At 39.9% G+C, this 17,084-nt stretch overlaps 2 protein-coding genes across 2 annotated transcripts; both read left to right on the top strand.

The window, feature by feature from the left end:
- The first annotated feature begins 214 nt into the window (after positions 1-214).
- Positions 215-7,350, top strand: LOC115927917 (NFX1-type zinc finger-containing protein 1-like). The gene is made up of 3 exons (XM_030994266.1): positions 215-522; positions 5,847-7,292; positions 7,346-7,350. The coding sequence occupies exons 2-3, from the start codon at positions 5,969-5,971 to the stop codon at positions 7,348-7,350; spliced, it is 1,329 nt and encodes a 442-aa protein (XP_030850126.1). The 5' UTR covers positions 215-522; positions 5,847-5,968.
- LOC100893454 (NFX1-type zinc finger-containing protein 1) lies at positions 7,347-13,489 on the top strand. The gene is made up of 3 exons (XM_030995490.1): positions 7,347-10,146; positions 10,573-10,672; positions 11,291-13,489. The coding sequence occupies exons 1-3, from the start codon at positions 7,370-7,372 to the stop codon at positions 13,463-13,465; spliced, it is 5,052 nt and encodes a 1,683-aa protein (XP_030851350.1). The 5' UTR covers positions 7,347-7,369; the 3' UTR covers positions 13,466-13,489.
- Positions 13,490-17,084: the final 3,595 nt, after the last annotated feature.

The raw sequence follows: 17,084 nt of genomic DNA, 5'->3' as shown, positions 1-17,084 counted from the left end.
GATAGGAATTCGCTAAGTGTATGACATGAAAGGGAAGTAATAATCACTGCACGGTAATCATGATTTATATTCAAATAAACAAATCCATGAATTACAAATTAATAATACATCCTCAATAGCCTTATTTCATTCGGTGACCTTTGATCTAAATGTGGTATTCCCCGACCCACTACTGCGCAGATGCAGTGTACCGTCGGTGATTGTAATGATGCATGCAATAATTTCTATTTACATCGTGTGCATGAGATTTGTACATTGACACGTCACTCATTAGTGACAGTTCTTTAACATGCTCGAAGATACACCCTCCTGAATTTTGAGGGATTTTGTATACTATTGTTCTCTGAGCAGATTTTATGGTACATGTGCGTCGACGTGTCTTCCACATGGATATAATTACACGCTGTTTTGCTTCAAACTTCAAGTTCAACTCCAGTGTTGATTGACTGAGCGTGTATAAATTATGCTCGGAGCTTGTCTGGGACTTCGCTGCATTGGACTCTAAAAAACTGCCGTATCATGGTAAGAATATGATAACATTTCTGGTGAAAAAGCTACACTGGCATTTTTTAAAAACCATTTATTACGTGAATACTTTTTAATGTGTACATTTTTCTTCAGGCTATACTCAACACTAATGCTATGGTCACATTACTCAAAAGTAGGCTGCTCGGCGGCCGAGCGGCGAGTTTTTAACCAATTATGCCCGGCGGCTGCCCGGCCACCGAGCGGCGGCCACCCAGGCACCGCTCGTTTTTAGGGGATCGCTCGGTCGCCGCTGAAGTTTTAGCGCGGAGTTAAAATTTGGGCGGCGCCTGCTCATTTTTCACTCGCCGCCCAAAATACGCTCGGTGCCTGGGCGGTCGCCGCCCGGGCACCGACCTAATCGCTGGGCGATGCTTAATTCCAGCAGCGACCGAGCAGGCTACTGATCGGTCGGTCGCTGCTCTGATTTGTGACCATAGCTTTAGTCAAGTGGTTGAGAGAACCCCTTCACATGCAGGGCCTAATTCGCTGTGGTATGCCCTCAAGGATCATATTTAGCAGACCAGCTAAAGTGTATACAAATATCATCTCTTTTATGTCCGTATACAGGCGCGTATGCAGGGGGGGGGGGGTGTGGGGGTTAACCCCCCCCCCCCTTCATTATTTTTAATGTGTGTGTTTTGGAGACCCCCCCCCCCCTATCCTTTTTTTCTTCTTTTTGTAATATTTTTATTAAAAATTCAAAAAATCCTAATAATTATAATGGGTGACCTAAAAAAGGTGACCTTACCCCCTCCCCCCAACGAAACGAAATATTGATCGGTCAGATTTTCAAATTTCGGGACAAAAAAAAGAAAAATTATGTCCTCTTATTCCCCCCCCCCCCCATCCCTCCCCCGCTTATTCAGCGGCTGGCTGAGTCGTTGCGAAATTTTCGGCCCGATTTATAAATGTTAACCCCCCCCCCCCTTGAAAAAAATCCTGCATACGCCACTGTCCGTATACATGTATAATGTATATAGTCTATATAGAGTCTATATCTTACTCCTGTTCTTTTTTGTTTTTTTGTTACACAAGTGCGCCTTGATTATTTGATTTTAAGTGGACTTTGATTGATAATATTTGATTTTAAGTGGACTTTGATTGATAATATTTGATTTTAAGTGGACTTTGATTGATAATAGGTCTACATGAACCAGTGAATGCCTTTCGATTAAAATGGATTTTAGTAGGCCTATAGTAAGTGGATTTATAATATTAGTTAATGGATTGATCATTGATAAAATGGTTAAAGGGAAAGTCCACCCCCAAAATAAGTTTGTTTCGATAGAGGCAGAATAATAAGAAAATCAGGTGAGTGAAAGTTTGAGCAAATTCTGAATGAAAATAAGAAAGTTATGAATTATTGAAGTTGTGATCAATCAAATACAAATTGGCAACTCTGTGACTTATTATACGAGCTCTCCTTCATTTGCTTTGTGCATAATATTCCATAAAATCATGTTTTCTTCGTTATTGATGACGGAATATGTATTTGTTCCTTGCAGGGGGAGTATAGAAACATATTTGCAATTATTATATTTAGGGTGCATGTATGGTTGAAATTTTTCTTGAGGGAAATTGAAAATTTTAGATTTTTTTAGTACTGAGCAAATGGAAGTTGAGCTCGCATGATACGTCATAGAGGTGCCAATTTGTGTTTGATTGATCACAACTTCAAAAATCCTAACTTCCTTATTTTTAATCGGAATTTGCTCAAACTTTCACTGACTTGTTTCTCTCATTTTCTACTCCTATTAAAACTAACTTAATTTCAGGGTGGACTTCCCCTTTAAGACTGCGTATATATATCTTTCCTTAATATCTGCATAATTTACGTAAACTTTCTGTCGGTTTGAATCCGCTTGATCTATTGCGCAATCCGTAGGCTGGCGGTTTGAAGAATTTCACAGCATTTTGTTTATAAACACATGAACAGTATGATAGTTCTACGTTGTTCTACGAGGATTACGTACGTGCGTCCTGCAATCTTTGCAATATAGGCGCGGTGCGGGAGGCAAAGCATTACGAGCACTAAAGGCAGTCGATCTCGGGGGGGGGGGGGGTACTCACATATTAAGACATACGGGGGTGTGCCGCTCTAATGGGTAACTTTTTCACTAAAAATCCCTAAACATGGGTCCCATTTTTAATTTAAAAAATAGCCCTAAACATTGGTCCGCTTTTTCAAAATTTTCCAGGTGTTTGCCATGCAAAAAACACCCGAAATTTTTGGAAAATGGGCTTTACTTCGAAAAAAATCCACCAAAATGACCCTTCAAAATGGATACCGGTTTTGAGGTTTCAGCGGCACACCCCCGTCAAAACCAAATCTGAGTACAAAAAGGGAAGGCAGTTTCATTAGCTATATATATATCCGCATAAAGTTTGAAGCATTTCATAACACTTTGCTTAGCAGTATGATAATTTCTACGTTGCATTTTATAGGTTTGATATCAAACAGTGTATATATATTATGATGTTACATCCAGGCTATAGAATACCGAAGATGTAACGGTTGCTCGTTCCAATCAATGTTGTACTAAACAAAGGCGTGGTGATCACACCAGCGCCAAACACTGAATTTGCCTGCAGTCCGTTGTTGTTGTCATTTGGTATAATGGCAATCAGTCAAAAACTGACTATAATCACAAACGCATTTCTTTCTAATGTTAGTTTACTTCTTTCTCTCTCTTTTAAATAATTAATGACATTAATTATTTAAAAGAGAGAGAAAAAGAGAGTGTGGATAACTGTTAAAAAATAAAGGCTTCTCTCTCTTTTTCTTTCTCTCTCTTCCAATATCCTATCCTTTTAATTTTAATAACCCAAACAAGGAATTAAAAACAAAAAACAAAAACAAAATATAGATTTTTGTATCTAGGTAAGAGGACACTTTTTTTTTTTTTTTTTTGGTCTCGAAATTTGGAAATTTGACATTTTGCTCCGTTGGGGGGGGGGTAAGGTCACCTTTTTTAGGTCGGCCATGGGAATAATTTTTTTTTTTTTTTTTTTTTTTAATAAAAAAAAAAAAAAAAAAAAAAAAAAAAAAAAAAAATCCAAAAGGGGGGGGTTTTAGGTTTTTTTTAGGGGGGTTTACACACAAAAAAATTCCAAAGGGGGGGGTTTAACCCCCCAAACCCCCCCCCCCCCCCCCCCCCCCCCCCCTGCGTACGCGCCTGCTTGTCAGGCCCGGTTCAAGGGATTGCAAGTTTGGTCGACGCAAAGGTCGTGTTTAGAGCTTATCGTGGCAAGTTGGTCCGAGTAAGAGGGTATGGACAACTAATGGTGAAAGTCAAATATTTATGGGATATTTACTGCTGCAGTGATTAACTAACGCTGACTAGGAAGCCCCCTTCTGAACATGGTTACTGTGTTCTGAAAGAAAAAAAAATTTAATTGATAAATTATCCCGACTGCATGCACATTAAGTGCATAATAACATGTAGTGCTTTACCATCATGCCATCATAACTGATTTAAAGAGGCTGCAGTTGGCAATAGAAAGCCCTTCAGAAAATAAATTTGTTCTTGTTGACATTTATTGATGACTAAACTAAATATTTGCGGCATTTCATATACTTAACGGCGTGATCAAATGTGATTTCGTCAACTTAAGTATGAAGTCGTGAACTCCCTGGTAATACGGACTTTGTGCTAGAAATTCTAACCTCAGACTCAGGAGCTATGAAACAAGAATACGAACCTTCCGGAAAATGAGTACACCACCCGCTTTTATTTGTGGGGTGATATTTTCGGGGGACCCCCTTTCTATTTAAATCAAAGCATTGGTGTAGATTATTCCATGTATTGTATGTGAAATGTTTATTTCATAAAATAATAAAGATTAATACAGATTTCCTGAAATAAAATGTCATACAGTTCATATCGATGCATATGGATACTTCTAATATATTTTGTTGATCATGTTAATTAGAAAGAAAAACAAATGCACTATAAAATATAATAAAGTTGGATCATTTATGTACACTAATAACAGGTTACCTTCTATTTTCGATAATATATTCAAAATAACAAAGGATGTTCATCCACATTACACAAGACATGCTAATGATTTATATATTCCATTGTTTAAATACCATACTTCACGTAGATCTGTAAAATATTCCGGAGTAATTACTCTTGCCTCATTCAAACGAAAATACAAACATCATCTTATGAAGGAATTTCTATCTTATGTTTAATTAGCCTGTACACACTTGTTTTACCACTCTTTCTGTTCTCTTTGTATAATTATCTGCGGCCATTTGAGCCCAGCCTTTGAAAGGCCGGTGGCCGCTGCTGGCTCCTCCATCTTTTTTGTATTGTTTATATATTTGCTTATATGTATAAAGTATTGTTGAATTTATTTTTTACGAGAATTGGAAATTAAATGAATGAATCAATACAGTAATGAATGTGAATCAAACTGCATTGCTCTGTTGATACACTGTTCAACAATATATCTCATAGAATCTCCTTTAGCATCTTCAGTTTGGGACTGTATTGTAAAGAATTTCATCATAACTTAATCACAATTACAATTAATAAATCACACATATTTGTAAAAGTTGGATCCTCCTTTATCATTTGATGTAACTAATATGATACATAATCATTGAAGAAAGTTGGCAAATGTTATTTTAATTTCAAAGAGAGAATCACATTTCCAGAGAATTCATTTTCTGTACTTTCATTAGTTTCATGACACCTCAACAGGAAAAATGAGCCAAGAACAAAAAATTTCTTTTAGTTTAAAGTAATGCTTGCATTTCCATAGTTTTATTAAACGAACTCGTTTTCACTGGCTGCCTGCCGTAGCAACAAACAACAAACTCCGCTTCATTGACGATCAGCCATGCATGAAGTGTTTCGTCTTCTTTCTTGTCATCCGTTTATTTACAATTTATATAAACCTAAAGATGCAATTTTTCAATGTTATCATAACAGTTTTTTCCTCAACGTCATGTCCTACGTCTACCAGTAACTTTGTTTGTTCCGGGGTTATTATGTTTCCTTTGTCGTGCAAGTGCGATCAACAATCACTACACAGTGGTATAGAAGGATTCAAACCAATGTAAACGCTCGTCCTGCTATAATTTTGTTAATACTACGCAATACAAATACGTTTTTAGTTCCCCCCACACTGCAGTTTGCTCTATTTATGGACCCAAAATTTTAAAAAGAAATAGAATTTGGAATTGATATCTTACATATCAAGCTTCTTCTATTTTTATTATTACCTCATGTCAATGTTAGTCACTGCTTATCTTAAGAAAAATTATTCTAACTCGTGATTTTTGTATTGTTTTTTTCTCATAGATTTCGTCATATTTGGTCGGTAATTCAAGCAGATTGACTCCTTTTCCTCGGCCCAGACAAGTATAAGGGAACATGCATCGACAGCTGTCCATGCGAACAGTCTACTAGATACTCGTTCTATTATGGCAGGTAGACGCCCCACTCCGTGCAGTATAGATGTACTAGATGTACTAGATGATGACAGCGGAAGCACCATACTCAGTGATACTGAATCAGTATCATCCGTTTCAAGCAGTACCACAGGCCGACGTAAAAGGACTAGAAAGATAGACAACAGGACAAAAATGCTTACCCACGAGAACCTTTTCGGTCCAGAACTTACGGTACGAGAACTGAATTATCTTCGACAAAAGGAAAGCGACCTGGCGATTGCACTGAGAGCTCGGAAACCACTGTTGGAAGCTCTGCTCCTTAAGGATGACTTGGGGGATCATATGATGGCAAGTCTCCTGGATGTTCTTCTCTCAGTCTCAAAGATAGGAGGTGATGATGCAAAGGAGGTATATCGATTCTTAGCAAACAGGCAGTTCATCCAAGTCCATCTACTTCTGCTTGTCATGAAGTGCAGGATAAACACTGATTTGTGCTGTAGTGGGAATATTCTCCCGAAAGCCATATCGGTTTTGATGGCATTTTACCGGTTTAGATGTGGAAATACTGAAAGCTTTCAGATGGTTGCAGCGGTGATACATGATACAATTGAGTATGGTCTGGACATTCCTGAGAGAAAAAATCATGCAAAAGGGCTAACGGATGTCAGGATGATACTCAACAACGAGGAAAGTGGTATAGAAGAATCCGCCGAAGACATATGCAACATCCCCATATTTCCTACAGCAGGAGAAGTAGCTGATCCAGATACTGCAGTACTTCGTGATACAACCGCTGAGATGGGTCCTTCTGTAAAAAACTATCTGGAATGCCACTACCGACTTTTGAGGGAAGACATCGTACAACCCCTTCGTGCAGTGATTTCTAACTATCACCACGTAAAGAGAGAAATGGGGCTAGATGCGGCGAAGAGGAAATGCCATATCATTGATAATGTCAAATTGCATGAGATCATCACAACACATACATCCAAAGGTGTGACGTTTCGTGTTCAGTTTGACACATCTTCCCTAGAGTATGTGTCATGGGAGACAACAAAGATCCTGTCCTTTGGAACTATGGTTTGCCTGACCAACAACCACTTTCATGATATCATTTTCGCCACAATTGCCAAGCGGGACCCCCAGTGGCTGAAGAAGGGATTTGTAGATCTCCGACTCCTTAGGTTAGAAGATACAAGATTGCTGATGTCAGGTACTCACTTCTACATGCTCGACTCTCGGAAGTATGTTGAAGAATCATACGAGGTATTGGATGCCATGCGGCAAATCGACACCAATATCCTTCCTCTGGTACTGCATGTTGTCTACCAAGTGGCGGAAAATAAACATTTTCGTAATCTTAGGAATGATCCCGACATGCAATACGACGTTGGTCCTCTGATGAAGAATGAGCGAACTGGAAGGAGGTCTATGCCTCGAACATGGAGAACGCCCCTACTAAATAAAGAGAAGTGGCCTGCAACTGATCAGCTGTGCGTCGATGAGCACCAACTGGCCGCGATACAGGCAGCTCTCACGAAGCAGTTGACTGTCATCACTGGTCCGCCAGGGACCGGAAAGACGCATGTAGGCCTGAAGCTTATTCAGCTTTTTGTTCTAAATAAGGATCGATGGAGTGATATCACAGGTTCATCTTACGAGGGAAATGATGGTGGACCACTTCTCTTCATGTGTGCCAGTAGGGGAACTCTTGATGAATATCTCACTGGAGTGTCTTTCTTTCAGCGGACCGGAATCGTGAGATGGGCTGGTCAGTATACAAGGAAGTCTCTTCAAGAATATCAAATTGAAAATCTGCGTGAGAAACAGCCTGTGTCAACGGCTAATGAAGACCAGTTGTCTAGTAAGAAACTAGAGAAGTGCAAGAAGAGACTTTGGTATGTACAGGACAACATAGCGAATCTTCAAACCAAGATGTTCCCGGAAGAGATCCTCAAAGTGGTCATGGATGAAAAACACTACCAGAAGCTGAAAGCGGGGAAAGAACTGAATTCCTGTGCAGTAATCTTGGAGTGGCTTTTGTCAAACAACAGCTGTGGAGACGATCTTCGTAAGCTTGAGGAAGGTATCCCATTCAATTTGTCCCGCTTTACATGCCAGGATGGAGACGGAGATGCATGGTTAGAACAGAATCTCCCATTTGTGCTCGACTCCCTAGCTCCCCACCTGTCAAACCAGACAAGAAACTTTGTGAGTAAGCAACTTACTTCCAGGGACAAGATGACAGATTCAGAGTCAAAGAAGGTCGAAGATGTGTGGAGACTGCATTCGCAAAATCGATGGAGAATCTATCGACTTTGGATTACCAAACTGGAAGCCAGATGCAATCAAAGAGCAATGGCCATCTTCAAGGAGATGGAGCAGATCTGCCTTGATTGTCAGAAGATGCATGACGTCGTTGATGAATCTATTCTTAATTCTGCGTCTGTAATAGGCATGACTGCTTCGTCGGCTGCTAAGAACCGAAGGGTTCTACAACGTATCAACCCACGAGTCATCATCATTGAAGAAGGAGCCGATGTTCTTCAGTCAATAACGTCGGGCATAATCCCATCTGCCTGTCAACAGCTCATCATCATCGGCGACAATGTCCCCAAAGAAGACCAATTTCAAGCAGTAAGGAAGATCGCAGACATGCAGGGCATTCATGCTACTCTTATGCAACAATTGGTTGACAACAACTACTCCGTGTATGAGCTTAAAATGCAGCATCGAATGAGCCCGGCTTCATCGAAGCTTAGCCGCCAACTGTTCAGCTACGAATACACGAGTGACCAGTCAGTCATCGACCTACCGTCAATAACTGGCATTAAACAGAACGTATTCCTCATAGATCACAATGTACAAGCATCTCCAGGAACTTACGAAGTCTCGTTCTTACTGGAACTGTTTAGCTATCTGTTAGGTCAGGGCTTTGCACGGAAACAGATCTCAATCCTTGTCTCATTCCCAGCCCAGCAGAATCTCTTCGGCAGTGACATGAGGGACCGACTTCTCACCGTTGATAACTTCCGAGGTGGGAATGACATCGTCTTGTTCATGAGTAACGGAAGCGATAGAGGAAGCAGACCTGGATGTCTGCTTAGGGATCAACGTATCGCCACTGTGTTGGGCAGCGCAAGAAGAGGATTGTACATCATTGGCAATTTCTCATTTCTGTCCAGCCAGTGCACTATGTGGGCTAGGATCTTGGAAGAAGCACGACGACTTGAATTGGTTGATAGCTGTCTGAAGTTAACGTGCCCTCATCACCCGGATAATCCAATCACCGTTTCCTCAGTAGATGGATTTCAGCAGCTTAAAGAGAAACAAGGGTGTGGATTACCATGTCAAGCTCGCCTGGACTGTGGTCATGGCTGTAAGGAACCCTGTCATGATCATGACTCTGAGCAAGCAAAAGTCGTTTGCAAGCAGCCTTGCAACAAATCCATCTGTGAAAATGGCCATAAGTGCACCAGGAACTGCTCAGAACCATGTGAAACGAAGTGCAGAGAGAAGATGGAAAAACAGCTGTCATGCGGTCACTTCCAACGCCTCCCATGCCTTCTATCCCCAAGTCATGCTACATGTAGAGATAAATGTGAACGGTTGCTTAGCTGCGGTCACAAATGCACTGGTATTTGCGGAGACCCATGCAAGAAGGAAATCTGTGTTGAGAAGACAACAAAATCCAACTGGCCTTGCAAACATACTGTGGAGGTGCGTTGCTGCGATGGCCCAGAATCGTGTCCAGATCCATGTAACTTTGCCTTAGCATGTGGGCACCCGTGCTCCGGAACTTGCGGAAAATGTCGGCGTGGAAGACTCCATGTGGTGTGTCAACAGCCCTGTGGTCGGACACTTGTCTGTGGCCACTCTTGTGAGAGTAATTGTGCGGCCCAGTGCCCTCCTTGCACGAAGCAATGTCAAAATAGATGTCAGCACAGTGAGTGCAGGAAGTTCTGCGGAGAAGCTTGTATACCATGTAAGGAATCCTGTCTCTGGCGATGTCCTCACGTCTCGTGTGCGAAGTTGTGTGGAGAACCTTGCAACCGGAAGCCATGTGATGAACCCTGTAAGAAAAATCTGCCTTGCGGTCATCCCTGCATTGGAATGTGTGGAGAAAGATGCCCTACCAAGTGCCGTGTGTGCAACAGAGAGGAGGTGACAGAGATTCTCTTCGGTAGTGAGGACGAGGAAGACACAAGGTAGGAACCTGAGATCAATACTTAAATTTAACAAGACAAAATTGTACAGTCAGGTTTAATTTCTACAGGAGACATTATTCTAGTGTTGTCTTAGTAAAATAGATCGCGTACCGCAATACTTGGCAAAACAACCTGATATGTCGTCACTAGACATACGTCTAAATGCCTCAATTTCAAGTTATGATATACATTTCTCTTTTTCAATGATAAATTACTAAGACGTTTCAGTAGTTTTCAAGACAGAAAAATATTTGAGAGCGGTAACCTAGATTCGAACTGAACAGCAACATTAGCCCGAACTCATTTTGATGTTCATATGTATTCATACATTCATGCAATCCTCGCTTTGTTTGAGACGTGATATTTAGCTGATTTTGATGCAGAAATAAATTTATATCATTGCTTTTTTTTTTTTTCATTCTACAGGTTTGTTCAGCTGGAGGACTGTGGTCACGTGATCGAGGTCGAGGCCTTGGATCACTACATGAGCATGACCCAAGATACCAGCGATGACGTAACTATTCAGGTTAGTATTTTGTCCTTACGGTATTATGCCAAATGGGTCTTCACTCAAATTACTTTAAATATTCATAATTACATTTACCCTTGTCCTTACATATGTGTTAGAAGATTAAAAAAGCGCCGGCGTGTTATTCATGTGTCATGAATGAAATGGCCATAGTTCGGGCGGGGGAGGGGGGGGGGGGAATGTAATAGCCGCCATATGAACCAAAACGATGAGATTATGACATGCATGGAAGTCTACATGCAGCTATATGGAAGCCGAACATAATAGTCGAATTCTAAAGCTCTAAAGCCAGTTTATTAAGAAGATGGCTATTATAAAATAGGCATTTACTTTAGTCGATTTTCTTCATGTTAATCATTCCCTATGATGAATCGTTATTCCAATGAATGTACAGACATGGCTTACTTCTCGGTTTAACAAAATAATGTTGAAAGCATATAAATAGCCTTACATGTAAGTCCCACAATGTTTTAAATCATATATTTATTTGGTGTTGCTTTAAGGGAATAACGACATTTTTTCAGATGAGAAACTAAAATTTGGCACCTATAGGCCTAGTTATGGTTTATTAATTGTTTTGCTATAATAAATTTGTGATTTGGTTTTAAATTTCAGCTGAAAGGATGTCCCAAATGCAAGACGCCTATTCGAAGGAATCTCCGCTATGGTAATATCATCAAGCAGACCCTAGGAGACGTGGAGAATGTGAAGACTAAAATGAGAGGAAGCGAAGCAGAGATCGAAAGCAAGATGAACGAGCTCAAAGCTAAATTGTCTCTACTCAGAAGCCACACGGCTTTTAGAGATAGATTTCTTGCCGAGAGAGACATGCGGAAACTGGTCGCGGACTTGACGCAAATGAAACATCTAGAGAAGATACTCGCTCGCCTCAACAGATGCGCGTTCTTGCGAGCTATTGCCGATGTCAGAGCCAAGGTGTCAACTGGAACAAATGTCACCTTTATGTTGAAAACGCAAATGCATGCCTTGGAAATGCGACTTCGAGAACTGAAGAACGAGGTTGTCGGGGGAGAGATGGATAAGTTCACCGATCAGCAGATGAATGACCTACAAAGAGAAATTTCTCGGGCTAATCTTCGGTCTCAGGCCATGACGGTTCTTACGCGCAACATGACCATGTTGAATCAAAACATGCAAAGTCGATATCTAAAAGCTTTCGATAGTGTCGTTGACAAGGAAACACCATTTACCGGTGAGAATGAAGTTCAGGCAACTAAGCTTCTTCGACAACTTAAGCAGGAGATGGGCCATGTGGTTCTTGGTATCACCGATCAAGAGCGCGTTCAAATTGTCAAAGCCATCGGTCTCAGTCAAGGGCATTGGTACAAATGTCCAAAAGGTCACGTGTATGCAATCGGCGAATGTGGGGGTGCTATGGAAGAGACCAAGTGCCCCGAGTGTGGAGCAAAAATTGGTGGAGGAAGCCATCGCTTGACCGGTGGTAACCGAGTGGCTAACGAGATGGATGGTGCTACTCAAGCTGCATGGCCGACCGGTGCCTTCGGCTATGATGAATATGAGGAGGAGGAAGAAGAAGAACAGGAACTTGAGTTTGATCAGGAAGATATTGAAGAACAGTTTGAAATTGAAAGGCAGATCAGGGAAGATCAGGTGAGAGAGGAAAGAGAACGACAGGAAAGGGAACGACTTGCGAATGAGGAAAGAGAGAGACAAGAACGAGAACGACTTGTGAATCAGGAAAGAGAGAGACAAGAACGAGAACGACTTGTGAATCAGGAAAGAGAGAGACAAGAACGAGAACGACTTGTGAATCAGGAAAGAGAGAGACAAGAACGAGAACGACTTGTGAATCAGGAAAGAGAGAGACAAGAACGAGAACGACTTGTGAATCAGGAAAGAGAGAGACAAGAACGAGAACGACTTGTGAATCAGGAAAGAGAGAGACAAGAACGAGAACGACTTGTGAATCAGGAAAGAGAGAGACAAGAACGAGAACGACTTGTGAATCAGGAAAGAGTAGGAGAGGCAAGACATTTGGAATGGTTGGAGAGGAAGCGAAGAGAGAAGGTGGAAAGAGAGAGACAAGAACGAGAACGACTTGTGAGTCAGGAAAGAGAGAGACAAGAACGAGAACGACTTGTGAATCAGGAAAGAGAGAGACAAGAACGAGAACGACTTGTGAATCAGGAAAGAGAGAGACAAGAACGAGAACGACTTGTGAATCAGGAAAGAGAGAGACAAGAACGAGAACGACTTGTGAATCAGGAAAGAGAGAGACAAGAACGAGAACGACTTGTGAATCAGGAAAGAGAGAGACAAGAACGAGAACGACTTGTGAATCAGGAAAGAGAGAGACAAGAACGAGAACGACTTGTGAATCAGGAAAGAAAAGAAAGAGCAAGACAAGAAACACAAAGATTGGCAAGGGAGGAGAGGGTGAGGATAGAAAGAGAGATGATGGTAAGAAAGAGACGAGAAAGAGAACGACTTGCAAATCAGGAAAGAGAAGAAAATGCAAGGCAAGAAATACAAAGATTCGCAAGGGAGGAGAGGGTGAGGATACAAAGAGAGACGCTGGAAAAAGCGAGACGAGAAAGAGAAAGACTTGCGAATCAGGAAAGAGAAGAAAATGCAAGACAAGAAACTCAAAGATTGGTAGTGGAAGATTGGGCGAGGATACAAAGAGAGAGGCGCGTGAGAGAAGAGAGAGTAATAGAGAGACAGAGACAGAACCCTTTTGAAGAGGGACAACGTAGACTAAGTAGAAATGAGCGCAAAGATGATAATAAAAGTTGTACAATTTCTTAAATGCGCTTCTTCACATTTTCCAGTTAAAAAAAACGGGTGAGTGCCCTATGAACTCTGACTAGATTGATGTTAAAAAATGAATGCTTTTTTTTAAAAAAATCAGGTAAATTTTCTCATATTGTATAAAAATAAAGACCTGTCGATCATCATTAATTTCATTCTTTTGACAATTATGATTCATGGAGAGAAGTATCATAGGTATTTAACCAACCTAGATTTTGCAAGAGCGATCTGTAACTAATGGCATTACATACACGTTTATAATTATTGTCATTGTATTTCTTACATACTAAGTTTTGTAATTTTAAAAATTGATTTGTCCCGATTTACGTGTCTTGAGAATGGAACATAAAAGCTTACATCTAAAAGTATTCAACAAAGAAAGTAATTCAACCAGTCCACCTATCATTCTTGAGTTACGAAAAGCGCTATATAAGAACGAGCTATTATTATTATTATTAAATAATTGAGTTAACTGTAGATGATGTTATTTGTTTGCTTTCCAATGCTTATCATTATTCTGTTATGGCAATATGTAGGTTATTGTTCGCACTTGTATTAATGTCCTTCGTCTAAAAATCGTTATTTTGAAAAAATAACAGAATAATCTTGATTTCATACCCACATAATAGAAATGTACTTTTCTAAATATACTAAAGAGTGTTATTATGCTATTGATATGGTTGAACAAACTGCTATCCATGTTTTTCTACATACGTCAAAAATGAAAATATAAGTTGACTAGTAGTTCGTGTCAGTTCTACTGAAAGAATATCTTGTATAGATATATCATGTTTATCATACGACTTGAATACGATTTGAATAAGTAATAATCGTAGTGGAGGTGTCGTGGGCTAGTGGATACGTATTTGGACTGTGGATCACATTGTTTGCGGATCGAAAACCGCGGCGGCACAAAAGTCCTTTGGCAAAACATTAATCTCTCTATAAGGTGTACCGGTAGGAAGGAGTTCCTTGAATGTTGTGAGCACCGAATTCGGTCACCTATATAGCACAGCCGATGTGATATTGGAGCGCCTTGAGTGGATATGTGCGCTATATAAAAATCCAATAGTATTATGTTATTTAATTGCATTTATCACAACACTTTTTGTTGTTGCTTTTAGTGTCCTTTGAATTTATCGTACCTATTTCGTACTGAACACTTATACTACAAAAACACTACATTCTCATTATATTTTTGGCGTACTTATATTTGTTTTTAATGATATTGAGGAGCCGCCAATTATTGGGAGACTTCCTTTACGTGGTACATAAATATTTTGTTTTGCGAGTATTATAACGAATTTGAGGAACTGATAAGTATGCAAATATGCATTTTTGTAAATTAATTTGAATTCATCAAAAGACCGCATATCATAGCAGATATGTAAACGCTTTACCTGTTTGAGCACTAAACAGATTTTGACAAATCATAATATGGGTTAATGTCATATCAATAATGAAACAAAGATTGAAACGTAAATAATAATGTGACTTATTTAGAGGTAAGGATCAATCAGTCAGTATCACATTTCCTGGCTCATTATTATTGTACATTCCGTGTTATTTCTTAGGACTATATTAGCAGAGTATTGGTTATTGCTCTAATGTTACTCCTTTCATATTGAATTAAATATAAGTCATTACTACCTTGTTTATTCGTCCTCCCGTATACACTGATCGTTTGTGACATGTTATCCCTCGTTGGAATTGTTTAGAAGAACACGATTTTAGTCAACTCATTCTTTCATCGCTTGTACAATTTCTGCAGAGAATTCGATGGAAAACATATTTATGGGTTAGGAATCCCAAAGTGTGATTTGAATAAGTATAGCATCTATTATCGTTGTATGCTATCTTTCTCGACGAAGATGAGAATCATTGTTGGTAGATTATTGGTTGGAGACAGACTTATTTGATGTTTATTCTGAACTCTGATTTGTGATTCAATTCCAGAAAGATTGTTAACTTGTTCATTTGAGATTATGTTTTGTTGAATGAAATAAAGTTTATCGAATCAGATTTCACACTGCTTCACCGAGTCTCATTACTTTATGATATTACTTGCCGGAGAGATTATACTTTCCCACATTGTGAACGCAGTGTGGTGAATTATTTTTCAAACACTTAAACAAAAAAGTATATTTATTTCCAAATTTTACTCTGATCAAGCAGTGATAGAGAACGTCGGTGGTCCAGAAAGTTACCCCCCCCCCCCCTTCTCGGCGGCATAGAAGGGAGAGGGGAACGGAGATGGAGAAAAAGAAGAGAAATGGAATTAAGAAAGAGTGGAAAAGATAAACCTAGAATGAGAGATAAAGAGAGAGAGAGAGAAAGGGGAATAGAATAAAAGAAAAGCGAAATGGAAGGGGAAAAGGAGGAAAAGACAGAATGTGAGATGAAAAGAAACAGGGAGAGACTGGAAATATGAAAGAGACTTGAATGGTATTGAAATTATAATGGAGGACAAAAAGATAATGAAGAACAAAAAGAAATGCGGAGTCTTCCGTTTGTGTATGTTTTCATTCAGTTATGGTACAGGGGTACCCCCCCCCCCCCTCCGGGGAGTGGCAAAGGGGAAAAAGACGGGGGAAAGAGGACGAAAAAATGAAGGAAGAAGAAATGGAAAAGAAAGAAAAATAAAGCATTGGCTTGAGAAAGAAACAAAATTTCTTGCATATCAGCATAATTACTGAAGACCTGGCTCATGCAGTTACGAACAAAGACAGTCATTTGATAACCAATCACAAATGTTTGGATTAATTGCAAGATTAATACTGGTCGAACAGCTTCCTTTTCTAGAGCCTGTCCCATGCACTTGACCCGCGTCCGAACTCACCCTTACGACCCAGATCATAATAACAAAGATTTGAAACCACTTTGTCTCTTTGAATCAGTTACCAATTTTATTTTAAAAAGCCAGTTGTACAAAACTGGAAAACCCATCGATCGGGACGATTGTTCATGATAGTATGCATCGGCGGTATACACACAAGGGGGAAACTAAATGTATTTATGAAGCACCACCATCACTTTGGCAATAATAATTTAGGGCGTCTCCGTGTGTAAAAGGTCTGGGATATTTGGGAGTCATTATTTTGTACAAGTGCTATCTCCAAAGTGGCTTTAAAAAAACTAATAATAAATATAAATCTACCGATGCATGGTGTTCAATAAGTATTCTAATGACCGCCATCTACGTTGTATTTTTGTCGTTCGGTGAGAATCGTCTGCTTTCGTTTGGTTCAAACCGAGAGAGGAAACATCACGAGTTAATACATACACCCAGGCCATAAACCACTCAGTAAAGTAATCACGATTTGATTAATCTATGCATTGGTGTCATAATTCTGTCAGCTTACTGTCGGCGTAAAAAATCTGTGCGAATCGTCACTACTTCCGGATCAAGCCAAATAATGTTCTTTCAAGATCATGAGCAAATGTTTCATCCGTATAGGGGGTACATGATAATTATTATACCTCCGTGTTGAGTCGAATCAGAGCCTTTTGTCATTGCAGTTCGATAACAAATCAAAACATGTTGGTGTTTATAACTTAATGTGGCCTTTGAAGTGCTGGTACCGGAGATCGATGTACATTCGAGGCAGGTACTTTG

The sequence above is a fragment of the Strongylocentrotus purpuratus genome, unplaced genomic scaffold (genome assembly GCF_000002235.5).
Source record: "Strongylocentrotus purpuratus isolate Spur 01 unplaced genomic scaffold, Spur_5.0 spur5_scaffold_21, whole genome shotgun sequence".
NCBI lineage: Eukaryota > Metazoa > Echinodermata > Echinoidea > Camarodonta > Strongylocentrotidae > Strongylocentrotus > Strongylocentrotus purpuratus.
The sequence above is the reverse complement of the archived record's forward strand: the minus strand, read 5'-3'. Positions and strand labels throughout refer to the sequence as shown.